Source organism: Ammodytes marinus (genome assembly GCF_949987685.1).
Source record: "Ammodytes marinus genome assembly, chromosome: 11".
Lineage (NCBI taxonomy): Eukaryota > Metazoa > Chordata > Actinopteri > Uranoscopiformes > Ammodytidae > Ammodytes > Ammodytes marinus.
Window position 1 is genome coordinate 30,276,672 of NC_137215.1, and position 18,114 is coordinate 30,294,785.

The 18,114-nt window shown below is 41.5% G+C and overlaps 1 protein-coding gene across 4 annotated transcripts in view; it reads left to right on the top strand.

The window, feature by feature from the left end:
• Positions 1-18,114, top strand: part of ltbp1 (latent transforming growth factor beta binding protein 1) — a 144,007-nt gene that overhangs the window by 89,517 nt on the left and 36,376 nt on the right. For 3 of the 4 annotated variants that reach the window (XM_080036965.1, XM_080036966.1, XM_080036968.1), the window contains 6 exons: positions 6,780-6,947; positions 9,386-9,408; positions 9,893-9,995; positions 13,611-13,697; positions 16,849-16,974; positions 17,606-17,728. In XM_080036965.1, coding sequence (XP_079893091.1) covers positions 6,780-6,947; positions 9,386-9,408; positions 9,893-9,995; positions 13,611-13,697; positions 16,849-16,974; positions 17,606-17,728 — 630 coding nt within the window. The remainder of the gene's footprint in view (positions 1-6,779; positions 6,948-9,385; positions 9,409-9,892; positions 9,996-13,610; positions 13,698-16,848; positions 16,975-17,605; positions 17,729-18,114) is intronic. The other variant, XM_080036967.1, reaches the window with a different exon arrangement.

Here is an 18,114-nt window from a genome sequence, read left to right on the forward strand (position 1 = left end):
CCTTTTAATGTGGGGTTTACAGAAAGAAACAAATCAACATGATTGGCTGGCGGTTTATAAGGGAATTGGGGAATTAACTTCTGCGTAAAATGCCTGATTTGCAGAAATCGGAAAAAATGTGTCTTTTCGATACCAAAATGTTTTGTCAATTGAGAAAAACTAGCAAATAGATCATTAATAAATAAATCACCGATGCATTTTAAGCCTTTTTTATGCCAGATCTTGAATGCACCATCCACCGTCGAGGGAATAAACAAATGATTAGCTGCAATTGGGCTGAAAAGTGAAAAATTCTGCATTCCAAAATTCTTCCTAAATTGGGTCCAGATTCGAAGGGAGTGCTTAATCATGGGATTACTGTTGGGAATAGCCGAAGAGGCAGATAGAGACAATGGGCTAATAGCGCTGGACTCCATTGTTACCCAGACTGGGGCTGAGTCGTCAAGGTGAAAATGCACCCAATACACTAAAGAACGGATATTAGCAGCCCGGTAATAGTATTGGAAATTAGGGAGGGCCATTCCACCTGTTTGTTTGGGTCTTTGAAGAAAAGCTTTCCGTAACCGAGGGTGTTTACCATTCCAAATATAATTTATCATTAAAGAGTCAAGGGCCTGAAAAAAGGATTTGGGGAGAAAGATGGGGAGACATACACCCCATATACAGTGTCGTGCGAAAGTTTGTGAACCCCTTGAGCCTTTTGGAATTTTATTTATGTTAACCATTATTAATTCATTTTTTTCAATACCAGTATTTTTTATATGAAATAACAGATGTTTGTTTATCAATTCAACATTTTTCTTTTCCAGAAATCAACTGTTAAAACAGATAAAACAAATTATTTGACAAATGTTGTATGTGCAGAAGTTTGTGAACCCTAAGCTGCATTGCTTAAATCGAGCAAGGTAAACACAATCAGGTGGGCCAAATTGATTGATGAAATAGACCAATGTAATGAGAGATCTTTAAGGAAGAAATTGGGCGTCACTAGATAAAACACGGATAAAACCAGGTCAGTTTAGGCCCACCAAACTGAACCCATACAGGTCAGACATGCTAAAAGGGAAAAAAATCTCAGAAGATCTCAGGAATAGAGTTGTGATGCTGCACATTTGTCTGGGGACAGCTATAAATTAATTCAAAAAAAGTTTGAGCTCCATCGGTCCACCGTGAGGCAAATCATCTACAAATGGAGAGCTTTAAGAGTGACTGAACATCTGCCTAGAAGTGGACTTCCTTAAAAAATATCTTCGAGCGCCACAAGAAAAGTATTTTTTTAGTTAAAAGCCAACCCACACATTACATCTAGTGATTTGCAGACCTCTCTTGCAACATCTGGGACAGATGTGCATGGTTCCACAATAAGAAGAAAACTCAGTCAACATGGCTTTCAAGGGAGGGTTGCTGAAGAAGCCTCTGCTCTCAAAAAAGAACAAAACTGCTTGTCACAGCTTTGCCAGAGATCACCTGGAGATACCTGAAGTCTTATTCTGTGGACAGATTAGTCCAAAATTGATCTGTTTGGTCATAACCAAAACCGCCATGTTTGGGCAAAAACGCAACTCTGCCTATCACCAACAGAACCTTCTCCCAAGTGAAGAATGGTGATGGCAAATGGTCTGCAAATCTCCAGATGTAATGTGTGGGTTGGCTTTTACCTGAAAAATCCCATTTCTTGTGGTGCTTGAAGATATTTTTGAAGGAAGTCCACTTCTAGGCAGATGTTAAGTCACTCTTAAAGCTCTCCATTTGTAGATGATTTGCCTCACGGTGGGCCGATGGAGCTCAAACTTTTTTATACGAATGTATAGCTGTCCCCAGACAAATGTGCAACATCAAAACTCTATTCCTGAGATCCTCTGAGATTGTTTCCCCTTTGAGCATGTCTGACCTGTATGGGTTCACTTTGGTGAGCCTAAACTGACCTGGTTTTATCTTTGTTTTATCTAGTGGCGCCCAATTTCTTCCCTAAAGATCTCTCACTACATTGGTCTATTTCATCAATCAGTTTGGCCCACCTGATTGTGTTTACCTTGCTCGATTTAAGCAATGCAGCTTAGGGTTCACAAACTTTTGCACATACAACATTTGTCAAATAATTTGTTTTATCTATTTTAACAATTGATTTCTGGAAAGGAAAAAGGTTGAATTGATAAACAAACATCTGTTATTTCATATAGAAAATACTGGTATTGAAAAAAATGTATTAATAATGGTTAAAATAAATAAAATTCCAAAAGGCTCAAAGGGTTCACAAACTTTCGCACAACACTGTATTGCTCTAAACAGCAAACCCCAAAAGACCCTTACTAGTCTCACAACAAACATTCCAAGCCTTAACTTCCTGACCTGTGCTAGCTTCCCACATAGGTCTTGTACATTTCACCCCATAACAGCCTAGTAACACTATGAACAATCCAGCAAACTGTCAAAATGACAACACACTAAACAAAAATACCATGCTCACCCAACAGATTCAAAATACAAAAAAAGAGAACAAGGTGTGAGTTAGACAAGCTGTCCAAATGGCAAAAAAAAGAAAAAACAGACACGCTTATCCAGCCGTTTTAAAATAGAGATACAAATAAAAAAGCGAGTGAGTTAGACAATACGTCAAAATGACAAGCAACAAAAATGTCACGCTCACCCAGCTGATTTACTCATTTTAAAAAAGGGAGAAAAAATGCGTGTAGTACCATCAGTCTGAGAGTTTGGCTGGGGATATGAAAAGAGCATTTGTCCAAATTTGTATACTCACAGCAGGCAATCGTATTTACTACGGACTCACACCCAATGTAGATATGTAGTTAGATGCTTCAGAGACGGACCGCAACCACCTTCTCTCGCCGCTCTGGAGAGTAATGCGAAGCCTCGCAGGGAAGAGGAGAGAGGGACGGAGACCGTGCTGATAAAGCTCAGCCATGACCCCTCTGTATTCAGCCCGCTGCTTCACGACCTCCGCGCTGTAATCCTCGTAGAACCGGAGCTTGTGGCCGTAGTATTCCAGCTCGCCCTGTTTATGTGCCTCTCTCATGATCAAGTCTTTAGTCTGGTATCGGTGGAAGCGGATGATGACGGGCCGCGGTCTCTCACGCGGGCCCGGTTTCGGTGCCAGAGTGTGGTGAGCTCTGTCCAGCTCCGGGGTAGAAGGGAGAGTTTGATTACCAAAAACCTTGACGAGAAGCTCGGAGAAAAAGGTGGTGGGGCGAGCGCCCTCAAGTGACTTTGGTAAGCCCACAATACGAACGTTCTGTCTCCTGCTTCTCTCTTCCAAATCCGATAGTTTAGATTTCAGCAACTTGTTATCTTCCTGCAGTGAGGAGCACGTAGCCTCAAGTTGCTCCAGGCGTCCGCAAACAGTTTCTGCATTCTCCTCAAGATCGGTTATACGTTTCCCCTGGCCTGAGACCACGGCCTGGATGTTGTCTAGCTTGGTGTCCATTCTGGCAAACGATGACTTGAACTCAGCAGCTATGGCTGCTCTATGCTGCTCAAGCAGGTCCGGAATGGAAGCCATTGAGCTAGCATTAACATCAAAGCTAACCACGCTGTCCGAGGACATATCTGACTCTGCCGAATCTCTTTTTGCGTTTTTCTTTCCTCTAGGCATTTCTCCAAAACAGTGCCAGTGTTACCGGCAACACAAGCACAAAAAAATCAATGAAAATAGGGTTTGATCAGTTAGGTCTGAAATAGTTAGTGGGAGCTAGAAAGCGATCGCACCTACTCCATGCTCTGTAACCCGGAAGTCAGCGGGGTCTTTTTTGAGGATAATCAAGTTCCAGAAGCTATGGTTTAGACCCTGGTTCATGCAGTTGAAACAGAGACCCAGAGATCCTTGTCCCGGTCATAGTTCCTGCAGTGGCAATGGAGCTCTGCTGGTTGCAGGCTGCCATTGGACTAGAGGCTAAAGCCAGGGCAGAAGTAGATTATGCCTCGTTTCTACTGAGCGATACAATTCTGATCAGTACGGTAAAGCATGGCACGCAATTATTTGGGTTTTCACAAGCACTGTAAAGTACACTTTAGACCACCATGATGCCACCAATTCACACCAGAACCGAAAGGGGAGAAGTAAAAAAATAAACTTTCTGATGGACAAATGAAGCATCTCTAAATGAGTCAGTACTGAAGAAAGACCTCAAGAGGACTGTGTGACGAGAACACCACAATGACTAATGGTTCAACAGTGTCTTTAAGAACTGTGTCGGAAACTGATGTTGTGAGAAAAAATTTGACGTAATTTACTGTATTAAAGCAAAGTGTATTTAATCAAACAAACAGAAGCTTCGTGTTCTGTGGATCCCAGAACTTGGAGGTTCAATCTTGATCCAGGCAGCATGGTAGCTTCCTGGGTGAGAATGACAAAATTCAGTACAGAAGTCAGCTTACTTATTCTGTTTACAACAAAGCATTTAGTTTAACATAAACACAACAGGGGGAGGCTCTGAGACAGTAGCCCCTTTTACACAGAGATTGTGGCATATTGACGGAACGAAAGAGCGGCAATTTGCCGGCTCTGCTTGGTTAGGTGTTATTTACACAGAACCAAGCAACGCCGGCATGTTGGTGCATCAGTAGCCCCTATTACACAACGTTCCGGAATGAAAGAGGTGCTTGTAAGCAGCGTCAGGTGTGACGTAAACATTTAGCGCCGCGCCGGTAAGCTGCTTTACAACAACAACATTGGCGGTGAATTGGGAGCAGAAGTGCTGGAGCTTGCACTAAGAGGGCTGTATGTTACTGTCCCCGTGATGTGCCGGTTGATCTCGCTACGCGCTGAGTCCAACATCTCTGGGACTGTTTACCAAACTGACAAAATCACTCTGCTCACTGCTTCACCTGTGTGTCTGTGTGTGTGTGTGTGTTTGTGTGTGTTTGTGTGACAGGTTGGCTGTGAGCGAGTCTCTTTGTGAGAGCAGCTATCTGCCAATCAGACATACACACACACACACACACACACACACACAGTGTGTGAATTCACGTTACTGTAGACAGAAATAAAGTGTGGATATACGCTAAGACTTAGAATAATAATAGCTGCGGCGATCCGGTCGCAGCCTACCTTAGCATAGCAATAGCTTTCCCACTTCATTGTACAACTTTCCCCGGGCAAAAATACACTCCTAAACTCTGGAAAAAGAAGCGTGGGGGTTTGTATTGAGCAGCGGACCTTATGACCAGTTAGATTATACGCCGTTCCTTTTATTTGGTGATTTTTACGGGACATCAGGCCGCCGTAATGTTAAACACACGTCCTTCAACTGCTAACATGGTCGCATGTTTAGAACGTAGGCTATGGAACGTCAAACGCCCCCCTGTTCCGCAACAACAAGCTGGCCGCATTTATACAGAGAGGCGGAACTGATTGTGTCGGCAATCTTACTACCCTCCGAGGTAGTAAAATTCCCGGAACAATCTCTCGCACCTTTCTTCCCCCGTTCCGCAACGGTCGCATTTATACAGCAGGGTGGAGGGCCGAAATTCCGGCATATTCCCGGCTTTCACTGGCTGTGTAAAAGGGGCTAGTTTTATCAACACAGCAGGGTGTGTCTGAGTACAAGATAATAGAAGAGGTGTAGCCTGTCTGAAAGGTTGTTGATTACATTTGTCCTGTGGGGAGGGGGATGTGTTCGAAATGTAACAGGCCTCCAAGATAGATTTCAGTTTCAGTATTATACAAGAGAAATACAATGTTTCTCATTACACTAATAAGCATTTGAGAAATCTAACATTTCAGTCAGGAGATATACAATATGCAACATTTCTTATAACACTGGGAGAAGAAGGAATTGTAGAAAAGCAACAAAGAAACCATTATTGAAATAGTAAAATACAGTGAAATGCCTGACATTTGCAAAAGAACACAAGAAATGGACAAAGGAAGATTGGTTTAAAGTGTTGTGGACTGATGAGTCCAAGTTTGAACATTTTGGCAACAGGCGAAGACTGTATGTTTGACGGAGGGAGGGGCAGAGATATAAAAATGTGTGATTCTTGCCCACAGTTAAACATGGAGGGGTAGTATTATGGTGTGGGTTGCCATTTCAGCCTCAGGAACAGGTGACTTAGTGAAAGTAGATGGCATCATGGATAAGAAAGTATACCACAACATTCTGGTGAGGCTCGGAGTACCATCTGGGAGTCACCAACAGAGTACTGACTTAAATTGAAGCAAGGCGACAAAGGCTTGAGTATGCAAAATTTGACATTTCACCTTCAAATTAGGCTAAAATCATTCAAGTCAACCAATCAATCAATTATTATGAACAAGGCAAAATAATGGCAAAAAAACAGGTCAAAAACAGGTTTATCATCAGCATATAGGTTGATTTTAAGTAAGGAAACCTCAGTTATTATCCTTTTTTTCATACAGTATATCCATGATTTCTCAGTGAGAGCTTGTAGAACAGTGGTATACATCGGAGGGATAAATGGGCAGTCCTGCCAAATTTTCAATGTGATTCCTATTAAAAAGCACCTTATAGAATGTTTGGATCAGCCACACATGTCTTCTCCAGTCATTTTGGACTTAACAGATGCGGTGCAGCTGAAGTCTGAGGAAAGATGCTTGATGCTTGCCTTTTTGCAGAAAATTTCCCTTTTAAAATTAGCATTGCCGCAGCAAGTCGTTATGTAGCACTGTAGACTATTAATTACGAAACTGTCATACCGGAATTCTTTATAATAGTTCAATCATAATCATTTAACAATTAACGGTGTACAATTTCATTTATTTTTGTTCTTCTTATTTTGGTCTTGTGTTTTTTTTTACATAGCTAAGTTCAAAGAGATCTGTCCAGGTGGAATGGGCTACACCGTTCTACCAAATGCACCTGTCAATAAGCCAGTATACCAGGAGCACATTGAACCCATACAACCACAGCCCCTGCCAACAGCAGAGAGACCAGTGGAAGCTTTTGGGATACCAGAAGAGAATATACCAGGTGAGTTTCTACAATGTAACAATAACCGGGCACACTCTGTTGAAATATATTATCATTATTATTGAAGTGTGGTTGTTTGAGGTACTTGAGAGGCATAGTTAGTCTGTTACTTTATGAAGAAGGCAACCAGTCACTACAAGGAGTTTGGAGTAGACTTCTAGCAGAAGTCAGCCCTGTACTCTTGCAGAGGGGGACCAGCAGGAAAACAGTTTTCACCACGAATATAAATGATAACCTAAAAAAATAAATATCTGTTCAACTGTACACTATAAGTTGGATTTCTTTCACTGCCTTTTATTTTTTAACTTTTTTTTTCAAGCGTAGTTCAGCCATGTATTACTACGATGACTCCTGTAGCCCAGAGTAGAACAGCTGATTGGTGGTGTGATAACAAAACCGCACCAGTGTGAGGTTGGCTAGGAATTTTTGGATTAAAGAGTAGAGATATTCTGTATGTAAATACTGTGAAGGCACTCACAAAAAAGTACATTGGCCTGCGCAGCTGTTTTGAGTTGCGTGTGATGCTTGTCTACATCTTCAAGGGGTGGATTTCATTTCCATTCATGGATTGTGGCATTGATTTGCCATCATACATGACAATCACACAGATACATGGTTCTGCGTCACACAATCTAATTAAAAGTGAGATATTTGTTGGGCTTCTTTGTGCTTGTCTTAAATGAGTGGAGTAGAGGACTGCAACAAATGTCCTCACCGTGGGATCAACTTTTTGAGGTACAGCTCCATGGTAACACTACTTACGATCCTTGCATGTGTTTAGGAAAGCAGATCTTAACAGAAACGCCCCCTTGTGTGACATTTATTGTGAATAGAACGAATGAAAGTGCTTTGGCTTACTTTCACATTCCCTCACACACAACCAAGTCCACCGTGATATACTGAGTGAGACAGGCAGAGAAGATTATCTTATTATTCAGGACATGCTTGGCAAGCCACCAAGTGAAGGAGAAACTTTGCAACATCGTTGTAAGCCAAAGACAGACTTTGAGTCCAAACTACTGCTAAGCTTTTCAGGAGAAAATGAGAACTGATGTCTCCGGAAACATAGGACTGCCTCGAAAACAAATCTGACAGTCACCATCCAAAACTATGTGTAAATGAGTGTTTGGACACCAGATAGTGGCCATTCCGATTGGCATTGGCATTGGCATTTTGACACCGCAGAAAGCCCTGCTAGGTGGGAAGAAGAGGGGTTTTATTTAACCATAGTGTTGTACTGTAGACCTAAGAATGATATTTGCAATGTGTATGACCCTTTCTCAACATGGAAATGTCTGGGAATAATTATATGTCATATAATGAAGGTGTATAAAGGTATACAAATGAGGATTACTTTAAGATATAAATGAGGCTGTACACTTATTTCACATAGCTGAGAATAACTGCAGCTGCCCATGTCTTTGCCTTTCGTCTATTGATAATGGAGGGCCATAGAAGTTATTGCTAATTGTCTTGATCGTATTGGCAATACTCTAACCTGCAGACAAGAGCTGTTCAGATTTGTAGGTATATGAACATTGTTTGGAAATCTCCACACCAGTGCTTCTAATGGCAGGGTCACATCGGCAGGAAGTTTTAATGCCCTAAGAAGCAAACACAGTGATCTCAATCCCTTTGGTAAAATCTTTATGGTCAAAATACACTTAGGGTGCTTTCGAACCTGCCGTGTTGTTGGTCTAGGTACGCTTCTAAACAAACTCTGGTGCGGTCCGTGTCTGGTGAGAACATGATCGGACTGGATCCAACCCAACTGCAGGAAGCGGAGTATTATTGTAAATATGAGCTCTCATAGCCAAATGCGCTATGCATTATGGGATGAGGAAGACGATCTACTTCCTGTAGTTTCTGTCTGTAGTTTTCCTGCATGGACATTCTGACCAATTGAAGAGCAGTTCGGGAACTATGTTATTGCTCGCCGCCCCCAGACACATCCGAGCGATGAGTGAACCAGGCTTATTCCGCTGTATTTTGGTTGACTTCACCAACTGATTCAGACCAAAGGAAACGATAGGTGTGAAAGAGAACCGCACCACAAAACAATGGATCATTCTGACATATGGTGCGAATCAACGAAGAGGACTAAAAGTGGGTTATCGGGTGTGAAACTGCCCTAATAACATCCTACTTTCACAAAGGTTCTAGTGTTCACTTTTTGTTGAAACTTTTTTAGAGAGGGGATAAACCAACTGTTTCATCATTTTGGAGGATGTAGTGTTTGCTGCTGTTGAACTGTGTGGTATCATACAGCGAGGTGTATCTGTTATTTAGTCTACACGTATTGATAGAAATGGAATGGACAACAATAACAGAAGCACCTGTCAGTAACCCTTAAAGCCAACTTCCCAAGATATTTACATACTGTAGTTACGTTTATACTTACGTTTCATTTTTTTGTTTCTTTTTTTTTCTGCGGGCAGTAGCAACAACTGCACCAGATCAGGTAGGTTGGGTGCTTCACAGAGTGGAATGTAGAAGCAATTTGCATGCACAGACACTCTCTTTCGCTGAGGCTGCTGCAAAGTTGCAAAATAATTTTTGCATGAAGTCAGCAATGTCGCTGCATGAATGTGAGTTGAAAGTAAGGGAGTGTTTAAATCTTCAATGTGCATATCTACGCGTAAGTACCAAAAACAATAAAACATTCCTAGATACTGTCCCACCCCAAAAGAACAGAAGCCTTTGCTGGATTGGCAGGCATTTCTTTTGCTTTCTGGCTTGCAAGCTATGATGTTTATTCTTGCTTCTTGTTTTAAAGCTGCAGGCAGCTGCCATGCAATATGAATGCTAATCTGCTTACCAGCACACCATCTGTATTGCATGACAGGAGCAAAGCTGAAATAATAACATTTAGACTGAAATCAAATGCATATAGTGCTCTGTTGACCATGTCCCTTTGTATGATTGTGTTTGTCTTGTCGTTAAAGGAGCTGATAGTCCCCATGATTAGTGATAGGCCAGTAGTTGAACCTATTCTGCCCCAGCTATCTCCCGGTGTATCCACTGTCAAGATCGAGGCAGCCTACCCAGGTGTCTGCTTCACTATCCTTTAAACTTTTTTGGTACGGTGGTCAGTTTAGGACATACATGCACACCTTGTCAAGCTCAGAGCACTTTGTTACTCTCAACAGTGCTTAAGTCCAGTAGTAGTTCATCAGATGCTACTGTAATGCTAATGTTAGAATGCTAACATCATCCAAAACGTAATGAAAACAAATGACTAATGCTGATATTAAAGGAAAGCTAGGTCGGTGGAACTACAGCTACAAATGACAAAGTGTAGGTCAGAATGCTTTGTTTTGAGAATGCTGATGACAAGATGAGTCTGATGTCCTAAAAAACCCACCGTATTATGATCCTTTACAAAAGGTATAAGAAGTAGATTTTAATATATCTCGTAAATATAATACATTTTATATAAAGTACTGTGCAAAAGTGTTAGGTAGGTGTGAAAAATGTTGTTAAAAAACGCAGTGAATGAACAGAAGCGAAATCCAACAGAGCCATCAGCTAAGAACTGGCAGAAACCAGTGGGACCCAGGTACATCCATCTACTGTTCTCAGCATTGAGGACACCATTAAACCTGACCAAACCTTTAACTCTATTTGCAGAAACTTGCAAGGAACCTTTTTTTCTGTGCCCCAGTTCCTATGTTTTCGTGCATAGTTGAATCACTTGACCTTGTTTCCATGTTGGAGGTTTGGCTTTTTGGCTGCAACCCTCCATGAAGACCACTTCTGACCAGACTTGTCCGGACAGTAGATGGGTGAACCTTGGCCCCACTGGTTTCTGCCAGTTCTGAGCTGATGGAACTGCCGGACATCTTCCGATTTCTAAGGGAAATAAGCTTGATGTGTTTTTCATCTGCTGCACTAGGTTTCTCGGCCGACCACTGCATCTACGATCTTCAACGTTGCCCGTTTCTTTGTGCTTTGTCAAAAGAGCAGCACATCTTGAAACCCCAGTCTGCTTCGAGATCTTTGTCTGGGAGAGACGTTGCTTATCCAGTATAACTACCTTGTTCGCTAACTTAGCCTTTTTTTAAAATGTTGAAAGCATTCTTAGTTTACTGTACCTACCTAAAACTTTTGCACAGTACTGTATATACACTCAACAAAAATATAAACGCAACACTTTTGTTTTTGCTCCCATTTTTCATGAGATGGACTTAAAGATCTAAAATTCATTCCAGATATACAATATTACCATTTCTCTCAAACATTGTTCACAAATCTGTCTAAATGTGTGATAGTGAGCACTTCTGCTTTGCTGAGATAATCCATCCCACCTCACAGGTGTGCCACATCAAGATGCTGATCTGACATCATGATTAGTGCACAGGTGTACCTTAGACTGTCCACAATAAAAGGCCACCCTGAAATGTGCAGTTTTGTCTCACAGCAAAATGCCACAGATGCCACAAGCATTGAGGGAGCGTGCAATTGGCATGCTGACAGCAGGAAAGTCAACCAGATCTGTTGCTCGTGCATTGAATGTTCATTTCTCCACCATAAGCCGTCTCCAAAGGCGTTTCAGAGAATATGGCAGTACATCCAACCGGCCTCACAACCGCAGACCACGTGTAACCACACCAGCCCAGGACCTCCACATCCAGCAGGTTCACCTCCAAGATCGTCTGAGACCAGCCACTGAGACAGCTGCTGAAACAATTGGTTTGCACAACCAAACAATTTCTGCACAAACTGTCAGAAACCGTCTCAGGGAAGCTCAACTGCATGCTCGTCGTCCTCATCGGGGTCTTGACCTGACTCCAGCTCGTCGCCGTAACAGACTTGAGTGGGCAAATGCTCACATTCGATGGCGTCTAGCACATTGGAGAGGTGTTCTCTTCACGGATGAATCTCGGTTTACATTGTTCAGGGCAGATGGCAGACAGCGTGTGTGGCGTTGTGTGGGTGAGCGCTTTGCTGATGTCAATGTTGTGGATCGAGTGGCCCATGGTGGTGGTGGGGTTATGGTATGGGCAGGCATCTGTTATGGACGAAGAACACAGGTGCATTTTATTGATGGCATTTTGAATGCACAGAGATACCGTGATGAGATCCTGAGGCCCATTGTTGTGCCATACATCCATGAACATCACCTCACGTTTCAGCAAGATAATGCACGGCCCCATGTTGCAAGGATCTGTACACAATTCTTGGAAGCTGAAAATGTCCCAGTTCTTGCATGACCAGCATACTCACCGGACATGTCACCCATTGAGCATGTTTGGGATGTGCTTGACCGGCGTATACGACAGCGTGCACCTCTTCCCTCTAATATCCAGCAACTTCGCACAGCCATTGAAGAGGAGTGGACCAACATTCCACAGGCCACAATTGACAATCTGATCAACTCTATGCGAAGAAGATGTGTTGCACTGCATGAGGCAAATGGTGGTCACACCAGATACTGACTGGTTCTGAGTCCCCAGACCCCCAATAAAGCAAAAAATTGCACATTTCAGAGTGGCCTTTTATTGTGGACAGTCTAAGGCACACCTGTGCACTAATCATGATGTCAGATCAGCATCTTGATGTGGCACACCTGTGAGGTGGGATGGATTATCTCAGCAAAGCAGAAGTGCTCACTATCACACATTTAGACAGATTTGTGAACAATGTTTGAGAGAAATGGTAATATTGTGTATCTGGAATGAATTTTAGATCTTTAAGTCCATCTCATGAAAAATGGGAGCAAAAACAAAAGTGTTGCGTTTATATTTTTGTTGAGTGCATATATATCTGGTCTAATATATAGTATATTGATTATATCAGATATACAGTATATCTGGTATAATCTATGCCAGTTGTATATCTTCTCGCAGTGTTCTATCATATCAAAACACAATTGTGCTTTCAGAAAAGTGGAGCTCCTTTGCTGATGGATGAGCTACCTTTCTGGAAGTTATGTGGTTTAGCCAAAAATATTCATATTTGGACCTCAGTTTAAGAGAAGGACAACACATAACATTATGTGATCATACATTTTGACATCATTTATGGGATCGTCAATAATGGGGCATATTAGTTTAAACTCACACTAAACCTTTCAAATAAGTGCATATGTGCAATATATCCGTCATCCTTCGCCATATTGGTCCAACAGCAACAATGGAGATGTTATGCTGTCAATGCCCATGTTTGCAGAAGATGTGCATGCAGAGGCTTCACAGGTCAAAACTCAGTGAGGGCACCTGATGCAGTGTCACAAACAAAGGCTGGAAGTTTTGTCCCTAAACATAGCCGGTGCATGGGCAAGTGTCATATTTGATTTCAGAGGAATTTCAGGCACTCATATGAAATATTAAATAAAAGACTAAACCCGGACATATGGACAACAACCTTGGCACCCTGGCTGTTTGAAAAAAAGAAGATGACTGCAAAAGTAAAATTCCACTCCAGCGTTGGTTTTAAGGTTTTTAAGAGGACCTAAGGTGCCACTGTAATTATGGTGTAATGGGTAAATAAATACAGCTGGGTATTCTCTCCACAAAAGTGAAAATGTATTTGGTTGTTTTCCAAATCAAATACTGTATATAGCAAACTGAAAAAAAAAGTATTATAATAAAAATTGTCTTAATTAAATATTAACAGTATTGAATTAATGCGTGTGTGTGTGTTTTTTTTTTGCTTTGGTAGAGGTTGTTGAGAGGAGCTCTCCACCTGCACCAGTGGCGATCCTCCCTTCTAATGCAGGCCAGGACATAGCTCCCACCCAGTCAGCTGGTAAGACTCAACCCTTTCTATACTCTTCTTTTCGCTCTCTTTATTATGTGTTTGCGCCGGAGATGGTAAACCTATTTTGTAAATGTATTTATTTATTATTTAATTTTAATTTTATTTATACATGTATTTAGTAAACTTATTTCAGCATTGAACCTGACCCTTTAAAGCTGGGGTATATGATTTGGGAGAAAATAGCAGTTGGGATAGAGATTTGAATCCAAATACCTCAACCGCTCCACTTGTGTTCTCTCTGGTCCCTCCCTGACACGCTCTACCTTCTGTAGCTCCTCCCTCCGAACAACAGTTATGCTCGTTCATGTCTTTTCAACTAGTGTCTTTACCGGTCTTTCCTCGTATCCTTGCTGTCTTAGCGGTGTAAGCAGTTGTTGTTAAACGGGAAATAGTACATTTAGTGATTTAATGATTGTAGACATTGCTGTTTGTTGGCTGCCGTAGTGCCAAACTGTCAGACTGCTAGGGTCGTGAACGCTTACGCAACTGACGCAACAACGTCGGTGTCAAAGTGAACGGACAGTCCCAACAGCCAATAAGAACGGAGAACCGGAGCCCCGCTCTGATTGGTCAAAGTGTACATGAGCGGTGGCAATTTTTGGGGGCGGCACACAGAGGCAGGGGAGAGCAAAGTGATGAGTAGATTCTCAGACCACTTCACCTACATATAGCTGAATGGCTAATATGACATTTTTGCCAAATATTACAGTGAAAAAGTTATCCACCCCAGCTTTAAGGTGGGCTGGTCTTAAGGTGGAGCAGCCAAATATAAATGAATCATATTATTATTACTGGGTTATTTCTTGTCAGATTCTCTTTTGGAGATAAACTTCATTTTGCACACTAAATCTACAGTGACCTCAATATTTTGTGATTTTGTCCATGAGCATCAGAGATTTAGTTTGAAAGAATCTGCAGTATGTGTTAACATAAGTGAATAAAGTCAAACATTTTAATGAACCGTGGGTTACATTTTGAGAAATCTAAAATCTGTGACGATCGTTTGTGGAGGAACGTCTGGAGATGATGTCCTGCGAGTTTGGTGTTGATTGAGACAAAAATGTGGGAGGAGATAGGTCTTGTGTTTTTTGAAACAAATCGAGTGATGGACTTTGAAGTTGGAGTCGGAGTCAAGTTTCTGCTCTATTGGGGCTAGGGATGGGAATTGTTAAGAATTTAACAATTCCGATTCCGGTTCCGATTCTGCTTATCGATCCGATTCCTTATCGATTCTCTTATCGATTCTCATTGGGTGAGAGAATAAGTACAAATGAGTTTGTTTTTATTATCTCTCTTTAATATTTGATCAGAAGTGTGTCTAGTGTGTGCCTTGAAAGATTATCAAGAGTAGGCTACTTGAGGATTAGGAAAATGTCAATTTTCACATTAATTGGTCCGGTCAAAAAAATAAATGTTTTTGCTTTTAAGCCCAAATGCCATTATGTGCCCTAAAAACTAAAAACACAGACTTAAAACAGTCAAGGAAGAGCTTGTGCCTTTTGGAATATTAACAGTGCTCATTTGCACTTGAAACAAAATTCAACTGACAGAAAAAAACCAATTAAGTCTTTTGAAAAGATAAGACCAACTATCAACTTTGGCAAATTAACCATTTTTATGCAGACAAATTATCATGTTTGCCCTCTCAGGAAGGATACGATATCTTTAATGTATGTTAAGAGTTATTATATGATTGCGCTTTTACTCTGAAAGGGCAACGTGATGATGTCACTACGTTCAAGTGAATGAACCCTTTCTTTATAGGTCCATGGAAGGGACGCCTCAGGTCAAACTGTCACGTTGCATGTTGTTGTTGTCATGTAGGCTATTTATTCAAGAAGAGAATAAATACGCCAGAAAGGCTAAAAGAGAATGTATCGCATTGCTTATTCTTCACCACGCCAGCAAAGAGGAGTCACCGCTCCATCTCAGCTTTACAATGTACATGCTGTTCTTATGTGCGGCGTGCTGCTTTAGTAATATGATGGCCCGTCATCAGACACATGTAGCGGATGGTTTTATAGGTTACACATCGATCGCTCCATCAAGTAATCCAAGGCAGAGCTTTTTATATCGGACAGAGATCATTATTTTAAGTGTGTCTTACTGTCTTTATAAAGTGTCTTGTAAAACGTTTCCTTATCATCACCGGACCGCCGAGTCCCGCTGTGTGTTGTTTTGGGTTCGTCTAGAACAGCTGATGAACGAGAGTAAACAGCGGGCCTTTGGCAGCGGTCAAGAAATCCTTTTTGCTTTGTGCTGCTCTCGCCTTTTTATGTATCTCCCTCTTTCACTTGCCCACACCTAGGCCTACACACACGTTAATTCTCATACATTTTATGTTCAAATCCAATTCTGGTGCCGACTAGTAAGGCAGTGGACGTTTAAACGTTTAACCGTCGGGATCGCAGTCTGCGCGCTTCCTTGTGCTTGTGCATGGGTCGTTTGACGAAATGGAAACTTTACAATTATTGGAAGTGGCCATATTGTCGCCTTTTCACGTTAAATACAACCACGCTTTAGAGTGCTTCTGCATCAATGCCATGTTTGCTGCGTTCTGAACCAAAACAAAGCAGCACGTGTCTGAGGTCATGACGCATTTGCAACGAGCGGAACCGATAAGCGGAATCGTTAAGCAGGCATGCTAAGGATTCCAAGGAATTGGTTGACTCGGCACCGGTTCTGAACAAGAACCGGTTCTCGATTCCCATCCCTAATGGGGCAACAGTTTGAATTAAGACATAACGTTGTGGCATGTTTAGTTGAATACTTAAATTTAGAATTTTAAAGTTTAGAATTTTAGATGGTTGCTATAGTTCCACAATCACGACTATTAGCATTTAAATTGGACTGATTAAGTGTGGCACAGGACTGGACTTTAGGGCAAAATTAGGTGTTTTTTCACGCATGGGAACACGGATTTCTTCAGGTGAAATACTGGTAAGAAAAGTGGGTCATGCAGCCTTGCTGCTCAGCCCCTAATTAAAGAAAACAAGACAACAAGTTGATTATGTTAAAATATCAGTATAAAATCAATGATTGGAACTAATGAATGATATGAATTTTATATGATTCTGTTCAGTTAATTGCATGCAATCTCTCTCTTTGTCTGTCTGTCTGTGTGTCTCTTGTGGCCCAGAGGTGGATGAGTGCCAGGTCAACCCTTATATCTGTGGAATGGGGATTTGTTACAACACAGCTGAGGGTTACATCTGCCACTGTGACGAGGGATACCACCTGGACGAAGCCCAAACCACTTGTGTAGGTGAGGATTTCAATGGTCACAGAGGCTTATTGAGGTCAAAGGTCATGTTGTGCATTCATTAAGTTGAATGGCGTCACATGACTCTGGATTTTTTTTACCAAACAGTAACTTGAGGAGGTCAAACTTTAAAGTAAAACGGACAGTTGATTGAATTGATGCATCATCGGAACGGACTGGTATCCTGTTTAAATGTACATGGCAAAGGATACAGAAGGCATAGATAATGGATTGCCACAGTGCAAATTGCAGTAACACGTGAAACACTGGTTCTCAAGTACTTTTTCTTTCACTCATTTTTATTAACAAAAATAATAATAACTCTAAAAGGATGAATGCGTTTGTCTGAGGTGTAAAAGTGTAAGAAACCCTGCCATGACATTCTGAATGATCAGAATATCATACATAAGGTCAAATGACTTATGGAAGTCTAGAAGAGCTGTAAATTGTTATGGTACTATTCATATGTGCAGTAAAGACTTGAAAAACGTCTTTCTCATCTTCAAAATGAAAAATTTCGGCAACATCCGCTCCACAAAGGGGTTAAGGGTTGGGTTTTTGACTGATGTTGTCCAATGTTGTGTACTCTGGTGTGTGTGTGTGTGTGTGTGTGTGTGCGTGTGTGCGTGTTCAGATGAAGATGAATGTTTGGAAAACGCATCTTTGTGCTTCGGCGGTCGCTGCATGAACACAGAGGGCAGTTTCCTGTGTGTGTGTCCCCAGGGATACCTCGTCCAAGACGGAACCAGTTGTGTTGGTAAGTACTCACCACCATTCATGTTGCCAAGGTATATTTTGATCCTTCTTTAAGGTGCTGTTACAGTCGCATTGTTTTTTTTCCAATGCTGTTTCTCCACACAACAAAAAAAACGTACCTTAATCATCTGTCTCTTCCATCTAGAATGGACTGCTAATTATTCTTGAGCGATCAATAGTTTTCTAGTTTTTCCCTGAGTTGGTGTGGTCCCGCAGTTTCATAGAACCACATAATTGAAGAGTCATATGTAGAGTTAAGCATGACCAACGAATATCTTTTTGCCGTGAGTGTGTTAACTTTTATTCACAACTGAAAACTGTATTCCACCACACGTCCCATCACCTTGGAAATTAAAATTGTATAATTGAATCTGCCATATGTCTCGT